This window comes from Alexandromys fortis, unplaced genomic scaffold, assembly GCF_014885135.2.
Source record: "Alexandromys fortis isolate MF-2015 unplaced genomic scaffold, M_Fortis_MF-2015_v1.1 scaffold_32, whole genome shotgun sequence".
In the NCBI taxonomy this organism is placed as follows: Eukaryota; Metazoa; Chordata; class Mammalia; order Rodentia; family Cricetidae; genus Alexandromys; species Alexandromys fortis.
Window position 1 is genome coordinate 13,752,332 of NW_026067938.1, and position 20,579 is coordinate 13,772,910.

At 35.3% G+C, this 20,579-nt stretch overlaps 1 protein-coding gene across 1 annotated transcript in view; it reads left to right on the forward strand.

Moving 5' to 3' along the window:
• Sgcz (sarcoglycan zeta) overlaps nt 1–20,579 on the forward strand; it is a 781,436-nt gene that overhangs the window by 635,505 nt on the left and 125,352 nt on the right. The window contains exon 3 of the mRNA XM_050147376.1: nt 19,549–19,650. Coding sequence (XP_050003333.1) covers nt 19,549–19,650 — 102 coding nt within the window. The remainder of the gene's footprint in view (nt 1–19,548; nt 19,651–20,579) is intronic.

Here is a 20,579-nt window from a genome sequence, read left to right on the forward strand (position 1 = left end):
AGGATCTCTGTGAGTTCGAAGCCAGCCTGGTCTACAATGGCAAGTTCCAGAGCAGGCTCCAGGCTCCAAAAGACACAGAGAAAAAACAAAAAAAAAAAAGATTTGTTAATGATAATTAAAATATTTATTTATCATTTTTCCTAAAACTTTACAGTATTCAGTAATTTCTAAAGATCATTAATTTTCTTAAGTTTATCATTCTCAAATCTCCCTGTTAAAATGAAATATATGACTATAAAATTTTACAAAGAAACAAATTAAATGTCGAACTAAGTGACTTCACTGAGATGTTAAAATTATACATCTAAATTCAAAAGTTATTAGAAAATTAAAAGAAATCATCAAGTATTTGTTGAGGAATAAAAGCTTTTGCTCTGTCTGAGGAACAGATCTCATCTTCATAAGGAAGAAAAGTCAACCTAGTTACTAGCTTGGTATGGCCTAAAATTAAATTTTGAATTCATTTGAAGTTAAGAGAATGGAGAATACACACTGAATTTAAAGTACAAATAAAATTGTGTCTCTGTTTTACTGCTGATTGATGATATAAATTATCTTGTGTTCCTGACACGGTTATAACAGAACATCTGCTTCTGGCTTATAAACCAACCAAGTCTACACACCTTGTGGGGGATGAATAAAATGTGCAATAAAGATGGAAAAGACTGACATTGTAAGTTAAATGTAATAATAGCATATTTTGATTCAAGGACAGAGTTAGGACAAATGTGTCACCTATAACAATAAAAATGCTAGCTTTCTAAGTTGAAATTGAAATGCATCAATAATTGTTAACACTTTTAGTAAATATTCATTATCAATGCTGCATGCATTAGCAAAAATGCAGAGAAATGGAACAATGAGATGTCCCAGTGGGTAAAATGTGCTTGCTATTAAGTCTTATGACCAGGGCCCAGTCCTAAAATTCACATGGTAGAAGGAGAGAAACAAGCCCTGAAAGTTTTCCTCTCTCTACGCATATTATATGTTCCATTCTCCCTGCAACAAATAAAGAAGAAAAACAATCTGAGAAATATATACAGGTGAATATGATCTCTGTCCATCATGTGTTGTAAATGTATTCATTACTTGGGCATTACTTAATATAAGTTTTAGGTTGTTTCAGTGCCAAAAGATATTATGACCAGTCTTAAAAAATTATAATTAGTCAGGAGGGGTGAAGGTTTTAGCTGGACACCAGTTTAATTCTGTGTCAATAAGTTATGTAGGTGATGTCTGAGTTATATTTTATTCTTTCAAGCTGACTTCAGTTATTGTGTCTCCATATATTCTATCAGTATTCTGCAAAGATTTGAAGATTAGTACGTTGAGCCATGCCTGATGGTGTTGCCCAATAGTCCTAGGTTCTGGGGAGGCTGAGATAGTAGGATCACAGTTCAGTGCTTGATTGATATTCAGAATGAAAACAACACCAGGCAGGACAATTTAGTGAGACCTCTTCTTAAAATTAAGAATAGAAAAAAAAAAACAATCAAGAGAAAGACACAGAAAGGAAAGAGGATAAAATTATAGACCCCAAATTATGAATTGGAAAGTTATTTTTCTTGTGAGTATATTCAGTAAAAATATGACTAATGCCAATCTGGGAATGACATGACCTGTTTCAGAAATGTTGAATTGTTTGTTGCCTGTACTTTCCCTAGTGAGATCCGAACAAACTACCAATTCCTCTACACAGCTTAGAAGCTAAAGAGATCACAGGGAAAAGCCCATAAGGGAGAATAATTGAATTCACTGGGCTTATGTACAGAACAATGGTCTACTCACAATGGAACTGAGCCATCCATCCATCAGATGACCAGAAAGTCTCATCTCAGCATGGATGCTGTCTACCCTTTAGCTGTATCGTGACATCTATCATCATCAGTTTACCTTCCACATTCTATGTACTCTCTCACCTCTCAAGTGCAGTGTCGACTGAATGATAAACGAGTAGAAAAGAGATATGAGGATTGGCTGAGATTTCAGGCGATAGCTTTATGTTCTTCCACATCCACTCCTGTGAGAAATCATCAACCGGCCTCATATTAAACAGCTCTTTTAAGTGGTCGCAGATGCTCTGATGACAAAGTTAATGGCTGCTCTGTGAGCAGGATATTATTCTACAAGCTATTGGTGCCTATGGTGAAACAGCATGGATGTATGTGCTGCACGAACAGAAATTGTACTGTTTGTAAGAGTTCTGAGGTCCTCCTAGCTCTGGGAATGAAAAGAGATTTGGCAGCTAAGAACACTTCTGTTTTTACAGAAGACACAGGTTCAGTTTCTAGAATCCAAAAGACACCTTAAGACAAGCCATGACTCCAGTTCCAAAGGATCCAAATGCCATTTTTGACCTCCACTGGTATCAGATTCCCATGCAGAATACATACTTATAAGCAAGGAATACAGACACACAAACAAATAATATATATGAATCTTGAATACAGAATTGCAGGTAGTAGATAAACAATTATTAAAGTCATAAAACAAATTTACATCCCTGATGTGTATTTGAAATTGAGAGAAGATGCCAAGAGTAGATTCACAAGGAGATATGTCTTTTGATTTTGGTCATAAACTAAGAATAATAATACCTAATATTGGAGTTTATTTCTAACTACAAGTACATGTTAAATACATGACTAATACTAACATTTTAGATGTATAAATTTCTGCTTTAAAAATTTTTCTTTTATTTTACAGATTATAATTATATCATCCTTCTTTCCCTTTACTTCTTCCACATTCTCCCAGTTACATAGCCTTGCTCCCTTTCAAATTCATGCCCTCTTTTTCAGTAAGTGTCACTGAATGACTTTATGTATATGTTTATGCATTTATATTCCTAAATGCTCAGTCTGTAAAATGTTACCTGTATGCATGCATTTAGAGTTGATCACATTGCATAACCAATTGTTGTGGTCCTTTTTAAGAAAGACCATTTCTGCCACTCTGAGTATTTTTTTTTGTTTCTTTCAGTTCTTTGTGGGTTGATTTGCTAAGATCTAAACAAGAACAAGGATAGTAAACCTGCCAAGGAGAATGGGAAAATATCATAGACCTTACTTATGGGTATAAAAGTTAATGAACACCTTGCCCATGATCATATAAATTACTGAGTGCGTGGGAAATCTATTGCTTGATTCTCCTAAAAGTTTGTCTCCATCAACATCATGAGTATGCTAAACACAAAACAGAAAGCAACACAAGCAGAAAACCATCAATTAGTACCACAGTGAAGAGAAATTTACTGGCTACTGAGTTGGATGAACACTATGGAGAAATGATTGAATAATCCCCAGAAAAATTCTTTCTTATAGAAATAACCTAAAGTCCTTTATGTTTTCATTTTTTTCTTTCTGCAATTGTCAGGAAGCTATTTAAGTGTTCTGAATGTAGTCTTATATTCCATAAATTCATATATATCTTTCTCATCCATATTCCTGTAAATTGTTCTTTAATAGAAAGTCAAATGATATAGCAAGGTAATATAAACATTTAAAATTGATACTATGACAGAGAAAATGGAGGTGAAAAAAGAAATATGAAGTTTATTACAAGTTGCCAGCAGAAAATGTGTATATAAGCTTGGTCAAGCTATTCATACAGTTCATTGAAATAAGACCTATGATAGCTTCCGTGGAACCCACCAGCCATAGTAAAATAAAATAAAATAAGAGTTCTCCTAAATTCGAGAAAACATAAAGTAAAATAAATCAAATAGAATAAAAGCCAAAGAAAAACTGAAAACAATATTGGGGGAGTGAATACTATAATCAGAATATATAGCATGAAAAAATAGTCTCACTAAAATTAATAAGGAAGGTAGATATCAAAAAATAAAGTTAAGTAGTTGTTCGAAATGACATAAAGCACAGTCACCTTTCTTTTTACACACACACACCATGCACACACATGTGACAGCAAGGTTTGACATCGTATCAAAATACAAAATACATCAACATAGAAATGCAGTTGTGTTAACCTCAATACAGCAGCTGTGCCTTAATCTCCTGCTACTTCAGCCTGCAACTGTGTCTTGGCAGTTACTGGCCTGGCCTCTGAGACCAAGATTTGGAGGAATTAGCTTCCTGCAGGTGCTGCTCTTATCTCTACTGCTAAAGGTGGGTTTAACTAAATTTCTCTTGTTCTATTTATAAATAAGACTCCAAATTCAAAGGCTGGGGTGTTAACCGGGAAGTTCAGAGAGGCTGAGTAGAACTTGCAAAGGGCTCCACCAACACATAAAAAGCTGAACCACTCCAAATTTCACCAGGCTGCTTCCGATCCATTTCTCTACGTCTTCTGATGCCCTCTGATGCTCTTTGTTTACCTCTGTCAATTAGTTACTAACAGAGCCTCCTGACCCAAGGTTCATTTTTATTTAATTAACACAAATGCAAACTCGGGGTGCACGATGTGATGGAATATCTACCAACATAACTCTTTTTTGTTTGTACTTTTTTGTTTTGTTTTTGAGATAATACTTTTATTTTGATAGCCTCTTTTGCTGGACCTTAGAGTAATAGACGTTAGTGAACGCCTGTCTCTGAGGAAGAAGGTTAGAATGTCAAAGAGTAAAGAAAGATTCAGAGCAAACGCTTGTGATCTTGGCCCACACAGTGCTAGTTGCCAGTAACAATAATTTCAAGCTTTTATGTAACATAAATACTTCAACATTCTGATGCTTTATGGTTTTCATCGGCAAATAATTTCATGGGGAAAGGCATAAGTCATGTGACTACTGGTGATATAATTACCTACTGAATTATTATTCTAGGTTGGGAGCCCTGAGAAACAGATTTTGAGATGGAACCTTCTAGCCAGAAATATTACTGAGAATAAAGTCAAGGTCAATATATGTTGGTGTAAGAATGGAATAGTACTTCTCCGAGAGAAGAGGTGATTTGACATAATTGCCGTGAGAGCGTTGCTCTTCCATGGAAAGCTTTTGAGCATGGAATGCTGCAGGATGGGACTTCAGGCAATAGAGCAAAGGACAGAGTTCCCTGTTTGGACCTCTCTAAATGCATGGGTCATACAATCTTCTGGGCAGGGAAATACTGGAGAGAGATTAATATGAGAATCACTCTTCATAGCCAGACCAACAGCAGGGGAGAAGCATGGTTTGGTTCTAAAAGAATAGCCAGGAGAACTAAAAAAAAAGCAGTGTTAAACATCAAAGTGGAGAAACAATGAATATATCAATAACCAAGATTATTGTATACAATGAACATCATGATACCCATCTGTGATACCAGCAATTGAGAGACGGATGCAGGAGCATTCCCTTTGAGGCCACCTTGAGCTACATAGAGAGAATATGTCTCAAAGCAAACCAGCAAACACAATACAAATGTAACAAAACAAAATATTTTAAATATAAACTGTCAATTGGAAGAATTTACAAAAAAAGGTAGCTTTTTTCTCAGAAAAAAAATCTTCGCATTTTTGCTTCCTCTAATACTTATTTATTGGGATAGAGATCTTCAAAGGTATCCAATAAAAGGTAAATGTTAACATGCCAATGATTTGGTATGGCAAATATATATGTCAACTGAAAATATTTCAGTAGTAAAAATTATAGAAAGATTTCAATACTGTCCAGGGCACTATCAAAAAATAAGATAAAAAAATCTGATGTCTAAAATCTAGGAAGAGGATGGAAGAAAATCTTAGAACAGCATCAAGTACACCATTAAAAGCTTGAGTGAAGGAAGGGTATTCTGAAGAGAGACATAAAAAGTGAAAACCAGAGAGATGCTCTTGACCCTTTAACCCCCATCAGACAACTGGAGAGAGGCTGTGAAATAGAGGGTTGGAAAAGGCATTGTTGCTTACAGTGAGCATCCTGGGAAGGCCATCTGCCGGTGTGCAAAGAGAAACTAAGAAACCTGGCAAGACAAAAGAGGTGAAGACAAGAACTAGTGCTGCACATCTGACAGCTTAAAGCACAGCATCAGACTGTGATGGGAATGAAGCCTTAGCCTTGACTTGGTATTGGATGTTTCCATACGGATATTCTCTCCTATAATTCCCACATACATTTTTTTCTTTGAGTCTGGAGATAATTAGCAGACACCTTGTATTAACCATGATTGGATACATTCTTGTAAGTGTAAGAGATACTGATTGCATACAACTTATGGCTCAGCTCTCAATTACTTATTGAAATAATACAATCTGAATGACAAGGAAAGGATTGTTATACTACATTGTTTATGAACAAAGGCAAATGTCTATATATGCTCAGAATAGAGGAAAACATTTTATGTATTATTTAGCCCCCCTGGTTGGTACGCACAGAACTTAGAGATAAGGAGGCTGACTGTACGTGTGTATAGGTAGCACCAGAGAAAAAATAAACATAAACTTCCATGTAGCTCCCACCAATGGATGGAATTTCAAGTGTTAAAACTTTTATGGATAGGGGAATTTTCATGTGTCTGGGTTTTTGTTGGAGGATCTTAGTGCTCTTTGTCTTTCACTCATACCAGGTACAAGGATGTCTGTTATGGTTGCGCTGGAGATCCAACTCATCCCCTTAACCTCTTTTCTCTTTCAACTTCACTTGTTCTCCGTTCTTGTTCTGTTAAACACACCAAGCCCAATTAGTACTTGGAGGTATGGGGATAGGAGCATCTTCTGGAACAAGGGTTGTCTCTTAACTACTTTCTCTCTTTCCAGAACAGCCAACAATAGCTAATAGCTCCATAACTAGAGGTGGAACTTCATGAGCCCTTCTCTGTTTTTTGAATGGCTTGAACTTGTGCAATCTTCTGATTGCCCTCACAAATATTGTAAGTTAATGTGACTGTCATACACAGCAAATACATTTAATCTTCAGAAACCCACTGCTTCTAGATGTTACAGTCTTTCTGTTCTCTCTTCACTCACAGTCCCTGAACAATGTGGAAACAGGTGTGATATGGAAGCCCTACTTAGAATGGCTCACTCTCTAGGCTTTTACCGTGTAATAACCACTTATGGATATCCGTATTAACTTACTCCAAGAACATGCTTCTCTGAAAAGAGAGAGATGCACAACTCAAGTTAAGAACATAAGAGGCACTCTAATACTGTATCTAATATTATATTAATTTAGCAAATAATAGTATTTGTTGCTAATCAAAGCCTACAACACAGCAAGCCACAAAATTTCCGATGGACTAAATACCAGATCCCAGTTGTATCTTGTGGAGCTGGCTTTGAAAGCTAACCAGGAAATAGTTGGTTATGTCCATTGTGGTCACACCATTTTTGAGTCATTGAGCTCACCTTGCCAGGTTACTTCTGTTACTCACAGAGTTCCAGCTGAATGAGATTGTTGTTTACTCTTCTACCCCAGTAGCCTGCATAGAATCACCCTGCACCATGAAAGCTGGGCACTACCAGCTTGACTTGCCCAGGTTCTATGGCTTAAGTAGGTGAGTCTTCTACACTAAGGTCATGCTCTGAGTGGCCAGTGGGTTCCCATAGAGTACCTGCTGGAGTTGGTGTCTGAGTGGAAAGAGAATGTAGCTAGTATTCTGTTGTGCAGTTGGGTACAAGACCTGGGGGAATTAAAGATCTGCAGCTAGCCTACCCACCTTCTTGTGCAGACTGCCTTGTTCATTCCCAGAGAATTCTGGATGAAGTTGGGGTCTGGGGTAAAGTAATGAATGCTGGAAGATATATTAGGAGGGGGATATCTGTGTGATTTACTGGAGATATGGAGGATGGGGATGGGGCTTCATCAGGGGTTCTGCAGAGCTGAGGATGGGACTGGCAGGTTTGATTTGGTGGAGCAGAGGGAGTGATGAATATCTGCAGATAGCCTCTCTGCTTCTCTGGCTAGAGGGTAGAATATTTTACATTTTTTGTTTATATTGATCTCTATGGATGTTTAACTCCTATAGATCTCTAGATCCACCCCCACCTCCCTCACCACCAAACAATCTGTCTGTTTTTTTTTTCTTTTTTTTTTTCTTTAAATCCCTTACCCCTCAATTTATATTGCCCAAATAACTTGTGTATGGGGCCATTTTCTGATGCTTGGTTCACTTAACAGCTGTCACTGCCTTAAAGAAAAGTGATTCCTCTTTTTCTCAGCAGCAATCAATTACCAATCACTACTGAGCTAGAGAAGAACTAGTTCCCATCTCTGTATACTGCTGGTGTTTCGTCAGGGTTTCACAGTCTTGTGCATTGGAGCATAGCCTTTTTGAGTTCACATGTGTAATTTCTCTGCGGTGATCAGATGATACTGTTTTATTAAAGTTACCTACCACCTCTTGCTCTTAAGATTGTCTTCCCTACTCTCTTTCCTAATGATCCCTGAACCTCTCAGCAGGATGCATGTAATGCTGACATCTTATTCAGGGTTTAAACCTGTTTAGATGCTTTTTCCTCAGTATATTGATCAGGTGTTGATTTCTGTATATATCACCATCTATTTCAGAAAAAATCTTCTCTGAGGAAGACCTAGAGATGCCCTAATTTATAAGTATTGGCATAAAACACTGTAAATTTATTTAATACTCTGTCCATTTATAATAATAATAATAATAATAATAATAATAATAATAATAATAATCTCTCCCCCTAAAAATGTCAGAGACGAGCTTCCACAAGAATACCACTAACAAGGGTCAGGGCATGGGGATTAGAAAAATAAGTAAAGAGAAGAAAGACAGGAATGAAAATAATAAAACAGAAACATAAGATAGACTAGGAAGGCGTACCAGTGAATGCTGAATTTGCCCATGTTTAATTTTCCATATACTTTTATACCCCATACAAAAAGGAGAAGAAGACAAAAGACTGACTTAACATGATACAAAAGACAGCCAGAACATTACTTATAATAATAGTGACATCAAGTGATTAATCCCTGAGAAAGGCATTGTTCTTAGGCAATGAACCCACCATAGACCAAGTATCCTAAAAGCAGCCACTTCCTAGGTCAAACCTCCTATTACAAAAGAAGGAGCAGAAGTATGCTTGAATTCTCTGACCTTTAGTCAGGGTGGAGGCATTCACGTCTATGGACTTGATGTCCAAAACCCCAAGTAACCATACCTTAGGTCAGAGTGTGTAGCCAAAGATGTTGTCAACAACTTTTGAGCAAGCTAAAACTCTCAAACCTTCAGACTATTCAGGCAAGGTAGAATAGGCTCACAATGTTTGGGCCTCCACAATATAAATACACACACACACACACACATACACACACACACACACACACACACACACACACACACGTGTGTGTGTGGTATTTTATTCTTCCATTATAAATTGTTGTGAAATTGTTTGTTTATAAAATTCCTGTAATTGAATCACCACTATAGACATTGAATTATATGGAAGAATATGTTTATTCTGAAGACTATGTTTATTATTTTTTACTAAGCAAACACTAAATATGATAATCCAAAAGGAAAAGAAAATGCAGTTTTGAGCATTATAAGGAAAGATGAAACTAGTTTTCTGGGGCGTAGAGTATTTGGATCCTATTACTAAATGATAAGCACAGTTCTCATATACAGAAAACACTGAATGGTGAAACAAGCAGATATTCTCAATATAAGTGTTATGAAAAATCTTAAAAGTAGCTGAAATGTGTGCAGCTGGCTATTACAGGAATCCTCAATAAAACGTTGGACAGAGCACTGAAGTGCCCTTCTGTGTAGGAATGTTGCCTGTGGCTGTACTCATATTATCTCAATGTGGAGCCTTTCGACTACCAGGCTTCATCAAATGCTAGAATGTAGGTTTCTAAAAGAAAAAGAAAAGTGTTTCCCTTAGACTGCTTTTTTTCCAAAAAAGAATAATTTGATAACTCTCAGCAGAATTTTGATAGTAAACTCCAGCCTCTAGCAGATAGCGAGAGCTAGTATTCTCTTTGACTGATTAAGAAGAGATTTGTTTATTTGAGCAGGTGTTAGGATAAACATGTTATTATGGAAAGTAAAGAAATAAAATGGAAAACTCATCTACTAAGATGGAATCAAAAGCTATTATTGTAAACAATCATGTCTAATCAGTATGTAATTAGATAGAAGGGAAAAAAGGTACCAGTTTGAAGCTACCTTTTGTTTTGTTTCACACATATGCAAGGTAGATACATATATTTGCAATGCAGAATAAATTACTGCTATTTAGTTCATTACTCTAGACCCTAAAATATAGCTAATCTGTTAGTTGATTTGATATCTCCCTTTTCATATCGACTCAAAATAGTTTCATAGTTTAAAATACTTCTTGTCTTAGCTTTCCCGCCTTTTTATCTAACAATATATTTTGTTCTAAATCAGTTAGGCCTTTTGTTGTTGTTTGGTTGGGACTTTGAGACATGGTTTCACTGTAGCTTTGAAACTAGCTCTTGTAGACCAGGCTGGCCTTGAACTCACAAATGTTCATCTGCCTCTGCCTCCCCTCCCCCAAGTTCTGGGATTAAAGGTGTGTGTGTGCCACCACTGCCTGGCTTAATTTTATTTCTTATACCAATCTGACATATAGTTAGTTGAAATGTCTTTCACAAAAGGAATTATATAATATTGATTTTCAAATGAATCTGTATTCACTTAACCAGTGTCCCTAATATTGTAATTCTCACTCATACATCCTCATATTTCACTATATCTTTAGATCTCTGGATTTTATTAAATTGTCAGACTCGAATTTGGAGAACATTGATTCAATGTCATGTTTTTATCACTGGAGAAGATTAAGCTTCTATTAATGGATTAAGTAAATTCCCCTACAATTTACTCTTCTAATCTCAACAGTATTATAGTAGAACAACAGAATAATTCATTTCTGTATTTTATTTTCTGAGTGGTATTTAAATTTACAGAAAATTTAGTATGCTATGTAGAGATTTACCTACATTTTAAATACTTTCTGCATTTTGAATATTTCACAAGTCAATATTGAAACAGAATTCATAACAAAGCCTGCCGTTTATACTACAACTAGCTCTCATTTGTACATACATTGGTTGTGGATTCTGAGAAGTGAATATTGACATGTTTTATTTGAAAATGTTTTCATCAATTGAAAAACAAAAGTATTCATTCAGAAAAGCAGATCCTGCATTCACAGAGAGTTAAGAGAGCACCTGGGATGTCCTTACTCCCACTGTCTAATGAGTAAGAAAATAAGCTTGGTGCTCAGAGCGACACCATAGAGTCACATGCTAGGAGAGGAGCTGTTTGTTGTGGTCTAGAATATGGGTTTTCCAAGGCATCAATAATGGTTGTTTTTCCTCAGTAATATTAAATCTTGAAATAGCAGGGCTATCTATGACAGTCTTAAAACATGAGAACCCAAGAACAATGGCAATGGGTTTTTGATCCTACTGCACGTACTGGCTTTGTGGGAGCTCCTTCCAGTGCTTGAGGATGACTGAACTATGGCAGAGTGGAAAGCTGTATGTAACCTCTCAGGGAATATCTGTGGAGATGTACAAACTCTATAGACTCATTTAATCTTATTTATTTATTTATTTATTTATTTATTTATTTGGAGTTCTTTGGCAGAGAGCATCAGGATTTGATGGATTGGCTGCAACGTTTGTAAAATACAATTGATTATTCAAGAATTTCCACAGGGTATAAAAGGGATATCATTTGCCCGCCTTGAAGAGGTGGATGTATAGGCACCCTGTTTGACGAGGTGCCTGGGGAACTGTGAGCAGAAAGAACTGCACTGCTTTATCCCACAGCATGTTTAATATGCTCATGCATATCACAAATTTCTGAGTTAAAATATATCATGCAACGATTTCTAAAATTGGCTTGAAAATGGGTCCTTTTTATCACTAGTTTTAATGCTGGCATTCTATCAAACACAGTTGGAAGAGCCACTCATGAAATATCGAGCCTTTAGGGGGCATATACTTATTAAAATATTAACATGTGGAAATCTTTCAGCCACTCAATTGGTGATGACAATTTTTAGGGAATATAGCATTATTATTTACTTACATTTAAGGCAAATTCCCAAGACTATTTGCAGCTGCCTCATTTTCCAATAAAATGTTCATTTTGATACCAACACATTTAATCTAATTTGTTTGCACATGATCTTTGGTTGTCATAACCACTGAGGTAGTTCCCAGGATGCAAATATAATCCTAAGCACAGATTTCCTAGATTTCAAATAACACCACTTAATATATTTTAGAGTATCATGAAACTATTTTCCTGACTGAGTCTTCTAGTGATTTTCTTTTGTTGGACACAACTACAGAGATAATATATTTATTCTAATGATTCCATGCTCAGAATCATTTTATAAGGACTTTCACATGTGTAATGTTCCAATTATAACAATTTAAATCTATTATGCTTTCATCTATATGCCGCATTCTGTGTACTTTGGTTCTTGATTAGTATCTTATAGGATGTGTTGGGAATACCTATTTTATACTATATGTTACATGATTGTGAGCGTATCTGACCTGCCACATTACCATCCTTCATTTCTTAAATGGTTTTGTGATTGAGAAACCATTTGCTTTGCATGGTAACAGTAAATTGTTTTCCAATAGATTAATTTAGACAATATATCATAGAAAAGTTTGAAAAATGTTTCAATATTTTTGGAAAATTAATTTTAATATAATATGATTATGATTTTTCCTCCCCAAATTCCTTCAGGATACTCCCATTTCCATATGTTGGAGGAAGGAGCCACTTGTTGGTTCCCGCTGCCCAGAACTGAAATAATCACGTAGAAACTATATTATTTAAATCACTGTTTGGCCCATTAGCTCTAGCTTCTTATTGGCTAAGTCTTAAACATTAATTTTACCCATTTCTATTAATCTATGTATTGCCACATGGCTGTGGCTTACCAGCTGAAGTTCTGTCTGGCTCCAGCGGGACTCCATGGCTTCTTTCTAACTCTACCTCCTTTCTCCCATTATTCATCTCAGTATGCCACTCCCCAGCTCTCTTCCCTGGAGCTCTGCTATAGGCCCAAAGCAGTACCTTTATTTAACAATGCTAATCACAGCATACAGAGGGAAATCCCACATCATCCATACCCACCTGAATCCACACCATTTTTTTTCACTCTGTCATTGGGATACAGACATCTAAAATAATAATACTAACATAATAATAATATAATAGATAAAGTAGAAACTAACCAGTATAACCACAAAACAATCAAATAAAAATGGCAGAAGAAAATGCTCAAGAAACACATACAGTTGCAGAGAAATTTGCATCTGAACACACAGAAATTACATAAACACAAAACATTATATATGCAAACACCTGTAAGGTGGTATGAGGAAACCTAACAAAGCATTATAAAACAAACAACCCCTAAACATCCCACTGCATTTGTGTCATCTTGTCCATCTATTGCAGGAGATGGGGACTGGCCTTAAGAATGGTTTGTGTACACACTGAGACTCCATAGGAGTAAACTAATTTTTTATTTGTGAACAGTCATCAATTCTCTCTTTTCAAGACTCAGGGTCCTGCAGAAGGGGAGTGTCTTAGTTAGGGTTTCTATTTTTGTGAAGAGACACCATAACCACAGCAACTTTTATTAAAGAAAACATTCAATTGTGGCTGGCTTACAGTTCAGAGGTTTAGTCCATTATCATCATGGCTAGAAGAATGTAGATGGACAGGGTGATGGAGAAGGAGCTGATAATTCTACATATAGCTCTTCCCCCAACAAGGCCATAACTACTCCAACAAGACCACAGCTCCTAATAGTGCCAATTCCATGGGCCAATTATTGTTAATTAAAAAAAAAAGTGCGACGTGTGAGAAATATTCCATGCAACAGTGTTCACGTGGAGGACCTTTTTGAAAAGTGAAAAAAGTAAAAGGGAGGAAGGAAATATGTTTGGGGGACACGAACAACAGAACAGAGAGAGAGGCAGAGAGAGGGGGGGGGAGACAGGCAGAGAAGCAGAGAGAGACAGAGAAAAGAACAGAAAGAGAGAGAATGAGAAAATGGAAGAAAGGAAGGAAGGAAGGAAGGAAGGAAGGAAGGAAGGAAGGAAGGAAGGAAGGAAGGAAGGAAGGAAGGAAGGAGAGAAGGAAAGAAGGCAGAAAGACCGACAATAAGAGAAAGAAATGGGAGATAGACAGGGCCCTTTTTAAAGAGGAACATAGTGAAGGAGCAAAGGAGGTTCTCTTAGTGGCTAGAGCTGAGGACATATTCTGTAAGAATAGCAAAGGCAGGCCAGTACAGATACCTGAATATTAAAACCAAGCATTCAAACACATGACTCTGTGGCGGCCGTTCCTATTCAAACCACCACAAAGAGGCAGAAAAATTGAAAATCCAAAGAAGATGAAAAATACCAAAGAAGCAATATCATCTAAACCAAGTGAGACTGAAAAGTGTATGAATTCACAGACCTACTGCCAGTTTGCACTGGTCTGCACAGGTCTTGGCCTCATGAGTTTCAGGGCTGAGAGACGTGGACTCAAGCCTACATCCATTAAACAGAATGTATGTCCAATTGCTATTTCAATATTCTAATGTGTTTGCATGATAAGGAAAATAATTCATGTGCCTAAAGGAATGACAGTATAATTAAGTAGTGCGAACTAACTACAATATGTTGTCATATTAATGTGAAATATACTTTAAATCTTATACCTTTAACACCAGCGATCAATAACTTGGGTATTTTGAGCAACTGTTACAAAAGATAAAAAGGGGGATGTTTTAATTGATGCAGGTTATAGTAATAATAGCAGTTTTTAATAGTCTTTGAATGCAAATAAGCTATAAGTCAAAATTTTGTATATATCATTTGCTACTACAATAGTATTTATATTTTAATTTTATGTAAGGAAAAGAAGCCAATTAAACTGAAGAATGCAGACAATGCACAAATAGCACAGGGAAAACACCCCTTCGAAACAGCTGTCATCTTTTGTTTGTTTCTCTGCTTGGACCTGTAGGAAAATAGCTCATTATAATTAACATAAGCCAAAATAGGGGAGAAAAAGAAAATGTTTAGCCTTCTTAAAGGACATCTCTCCTATAATTAGAAGCCAGAAATTAGATGTATTTTATCAGTACAATGTACATTAATGAATGGTTATCAAACAGTTCAAATATGGTTTTTATTTTTATTCAATAACTCAATATTTTCTTTTCCCATAAATTTTCTTTTAGTTTACTGAATATATTATATCCTAATATTTCACAAATGAATGTCAAAATAGGCTGTGGTTTTTATTCTATTTACTCTCTAAGAGATATTTCTTCAAGAACATTGAAGTTTAAAATGACTAGTACCATTACCATATAAAACTCATATGACATATCACTACTTCCCTTCTTCACTGGTTAGTAAACGTATACTACTAGCTATTTGAAAAGCCATGTTTGACTTTATAGAAACTAATGTATAAAAATCTGTTATTCACTTTCTTATGCTTTGCTCCTCTGAACATCCTTTGAAAGAATTAATTAACAACGAATAAGTGAAATCTAGATCCAGCTAAAATGTGACAAACCGCTAACAGTGAACTGGCAGCAAGAGCAGTACCAGCTTGTTGGTAGAGTGAACCATATAGTAAAAAGTACATCTAGTTCTTAAAAATACAAAAAAAAATTCTTATTGATTGTCAACCCTTTCAAAGACTTTTTTGTGACTTAATATGATGAGCAATTGTTATACTCTTTTGTAGTCAATGGACTACATTTTTCTTTAGGACAGAATAAAACTCTATTATGTGTGTATATGTCATATTTTTATAGAGCCATCTGCTAACAGATACCTAGAACTGTGTGCCATGTTCCCAACATTACTTTTAGTCAAGATGGCCAAAGAGATTAGAGATATTGGGGGCATGGCAAATTATTATGAAATCATTATGCATCTTTAGATGTAATGATAAGTATAAGTAATATTACATAAAATATTCTCTTTTTGATATTCACTTGTATGGTGTATTTTTTAGCAAGTGTCTAATAGTAAATTCCCCAATCAATATTTATTTACAAGAAATATTATATCTTTAAAAATCAGATATATAATAATTGTGATAAAGATTATAGGGGGCTAGAAAACTGCTCAGTGATTTAAAACACTGAGTATTCTTCCAAATGATTTGGGTTCAACTCACATTGAACTACAACCATTCACAATTCCATGTTACATAGAATCCAATACCTTCTGACCACTGTAGGTGCCAGGTACAATGTAATATGCATTATATAGAGGTAGATAGATAGATAGATATAAACATAGATGAAACTATACATACATATAAATAATAAATGAATCAAAAACAAAAAATACTTAGTTTTAGATTCAAAAACTATGATATTTTTGTAATGGTGATTTTAAATTAGCACTTATAATTATTTTTAGTTGTTTACAAGAATAGAGCTCAGGATTACTGAACGTTTAAATATTTAGGAACTATTTTAATTTTTGTTTTGTAAAAACTATTGAAAAGAGAGTATGAGGTATGTGGGCATGGAATGACTAAAATTGACCACTTTTTTGTGGGGGGGGAGGATTTCAAGACAGGTTTTCTCTATGTAACAGCACTAGCTATCCTGGAACTAACTAAATCTTGTAGATCAGGCTGGCCTTGTACTAACAGAGATCTGACAGCCTCTGCCTCTCATAAGACCTGATTCTATTATCTATGAGATTATGAACAAGGAATCTAACTCTTTTTAACACAGAGTAACCTACACAACTATGTTTTGGCAGTACTATGTATAATAACCAAGTTTTTGTATTATTCTAGGGAAATGTTAGCAGATGACTGTACAATGACATGTACTTACATAATAGAGTTTTATTCTTTTCTAAAAAACAATGAAGCTGTACTATCTGATTTTATGAGCAAAAATATTTTTCTGAAACTCATCTTTATATATAATAGATTTCCAAATAAAAGAACGTGAAGAATAAACACGTATGATAACAGAAAGAAAATTTAAAGCACAAAGATGGGTTGAGTTTACATGAATGCAACAGAACCAACACAGAAACTTAGAGAATAGGTAGGTTCGATGCTATTTTAGTCTGGTGTTTGGCAAAGTCTTCATTAACAGAACATCAGTACCTTATTTTCTGTCAGGATGGTAAAAAAAACAGTAAAATTGAGTTTGAAAACTTTATACACTTAAATACATACATAATACAAATTGCATTATATTTAGTATTACATGTCCAGTATTCTCATTTTCATGCTATTGAAGTTATAATGATTACCATCAAATAATTTTAAAGCTGATATTTAATGAGAATTACATTAGTGATAGAATTTGTTTTTTCTTTCCTTAGAAGATATAACAAGGACATTTGATATTTCTGTAGAAATGGAAAGAATTTCAGAATAGATCTTTTACAGTAGACATTTGAGGAGAGAGAGAGAGATAGAGAGAGAGAGAGAGAGAGAGAGAGAGAGAGAGAGAGAGAGAGAGAAATGAGAAAGATAGAGAAATAAAGAGATAGATTCTGGCTGTGAGATTTATCCAAGAAAATCTCTGATTTGAAATTTTTTCATGTCACATACATGTTAGTTATTATAGCTGTCTTATCACGGATTCCATAGTGTTCCTTCTCTCACATTAACATTGTAAACAGTATTAGCATCTTCTTCTGTATCATTAGGTCTAAAAGTATCCTTTTACCTTCAATAATCTAAAAGACAAAGTACATTTTCTAATTATAAAAAAAAATCTTTTCTTTACAACTCTCAAATTTACTTCTTTTATATTTTGGACTATATTTAAATCTCCACTTGCCATGTTTGCTTTTCTGCTTACCTTAAAGCCCGTCTTTGATATGAGTATTTGCACATGCAAACAACTAGTTGTCATGATAGTAAATTTAAAAACAACTAAATCAAGTGTCTCTCTCCACTTTATTTTCTGAGGAGGTACTAGTTGATGAGCTACAAATTGCTGCAAAGCTACTTCGGATGCCAAACTACAATTTTACCCTTCACGTTTATATAATAGGAACTTTTACTTGCAGTTGGGAGCCTGGTATAAATGATAAATAATACTCTTCTCAGCGTCATCAGATGAAATTAGTGACCATGCCTGTACAGTTTTCTTTCTTCACACATCTCATTCTTACCAGAAGTTCTGTGTTATTAACAACTTTTAGCACTGTACGAGGTCCTGCCTGACATGCTTTCTTAGAACATAACACTGTTGTAGGAAGGGTGCTTGTTCGTACTCAGTTGCTTTGACCCAAAATAACCACACAGAAACTATATTATTTAAATCACTGCTTGGCCCATTAGCTCTAGCTTCTTCTTGGCTAACTCTGATATCTTAATTTAACCGATTTGTAGTAATCTGTGTATTGCCATGAGGTCATGGCCTAGCAGCCAAGTTTCAGCACATCTGTTTCCGGCAGCAGCTCCATAGCTTCTCTCTGCCTGTGCCCTACTTTCTTCTGACATTCAGTTTAGTTTTCCCTGACTAACTAAGTTCTGCCCTGCTAGAGGTCCAAAGCAGTTTCTTTATTCACAGTATACAGAAGGGAATTCCACATCATAACACAAATCACCTCAAGTTAGTGAGCTGTTTAAATGCCCTTTACATTTCTTCTTTTATAACGTTACTAAAGAACAGTATCTTTAGCACAACAACCAGGTGTTCCTTGCTTTGGCCTTGACACATAAATCCCCAGCTGTTTTTCTTCAAATATCCCCACGGAGAAAGTCCATATATGACCTGGAAGCAAAGGCTAGCTCTTTTTCAGATGTCACTGTAAGGGAAATTTTCCCTCCCTTCATAGTCATTTCTTGTCTAAATTCATTTTCAAATTTTTTTATATAGCTGGGTTGTGGTGGCGCACGCCTTTAATCCCAGCACTTGGGAGGCAGAGGCAGGCGGATCGCTGTGAGTTCGAGACCAGCCTGGTCTACAAGAGCTAGTTCCAGGACAGGCTCCAAAACCACAGAGAAACCCTGTCTCGAAAAAAAAAAAAAAAGAAATTATATAGCCATTTTCTTACTATACATGGGGTTCACTCTTTAAAATTCCTGATACAACCCTGATTTAATTCTCTTTCATTAACATCATTTTAACTGTAGTACTTTTTATAGAGACAATTGTTTGCTAGATAGGACATGTGTTTCCTCATGGTTTTTTCTTCAGATGCCCCAGGATTCCAATCATTAATTAGTTGTTACAGTTATCACACAAATGGAAATGTTGGTAAATGTATATAAGCCTTATATGCTTAAGAATATTATCAGACCTTTGCAAACTATAAATAATAGTCAGGTAGCAAGTAGAGTATATAGCAGATCATTGATATAAAGTATGAAGAAAGTATTTATTCATAGATAAATCATAGCAGGGGGCCCACCAGGTTCTTTACCACCTTCTTCCCTTCTCATAACAACAGTGCCCTCTGTTGCATGCACAGTGCGGTGATCTTTTCTTAAGTCCAATCTCTTCTTTTTTTTTTTTTTCTTAAAACATCATGGATTTGAGCTCACTGTTTTCTCAATTTAGCCCTAAGAAAATAATGGCCAGATACGCATTCTCTAATTAACCTAAAAGTGAACTATATTTCATTGCTTGTAGGATGGTATGGGGAATCTGAGAGTCACCAAGAAGGGAATCCGACTTGAAGGTATATCTGAGTTTCTCCTCCCATTGTATGTGAAAGAAATTCATTCCCGAAAGGTATGTGATACGGCTTTGGCTTACTCTAAGATAATTTGGAGTTTATGTTTTCACTCGGCATAGGAGTATCGATATCCTTATCCCCTTCCTTTGCATTTAATTTCTTTAAGCTAAAGACTTCTTTGAAGAAGCTAAAAGAATCAATTTAAGAACAATAGAACAAGTTAGCTTCAAATTGGCAAATCAGAGAGCATTTGTACTGAGGCTCTGTGCTGCTTTTAGCCTTTGAATTGCTTTCTTCCTCTGCCACCCGAAGTTAAATGTGGGGTTAGCATTTGCAAAAGAGGTATTTATAAGTTTTCTCAAGAAGCACAAATGGATTATTTGGATTCAGTGTATCATACATTTCACCTTAAATATAAATGTGTTTCCAAGGCACAACATGAAATCTGTAAAAGGAAATTAAATTTATCATCTTAGCTAATGCTGGAGCATTTATCCTTTAGGTGTATGGGTGTATGCTAGGTTACACATATAGTAGCATGATAAATGAGAAAAGAATTAGCTTAGTGATTGCTCACCTTGACTTTAGAGTGTTACTTAGAAGGAATCAAATAGTCTATGACATCAGTTTATCTCCTGTCTCTCAGGATGTTTTATGATACATATCTATGGAAAATAATTTATTAAGACAACAAGAAAAGATTATTATTTGAAGTTACAGAAACAGATTTGTCTCAGATGAAATTATTTTAGAGTAAAATAATGCCTCATTTTTATCAAAATACTAATTAGGAGATTTTTATGGCAAAATTTGGGTAATTTTCATTAAGGTTTCTGCCACTAATATGAAAGTAGAATGAAAGGGATTTGTTTTTAAATTTTACTTAGGATTATTGTGCTATCAACTTTTATAATATATGAACAATCCAAAATATTGAATAGACTTAGTGAGTACACTTTGAGTAATATAAATTTAGTTTAACATT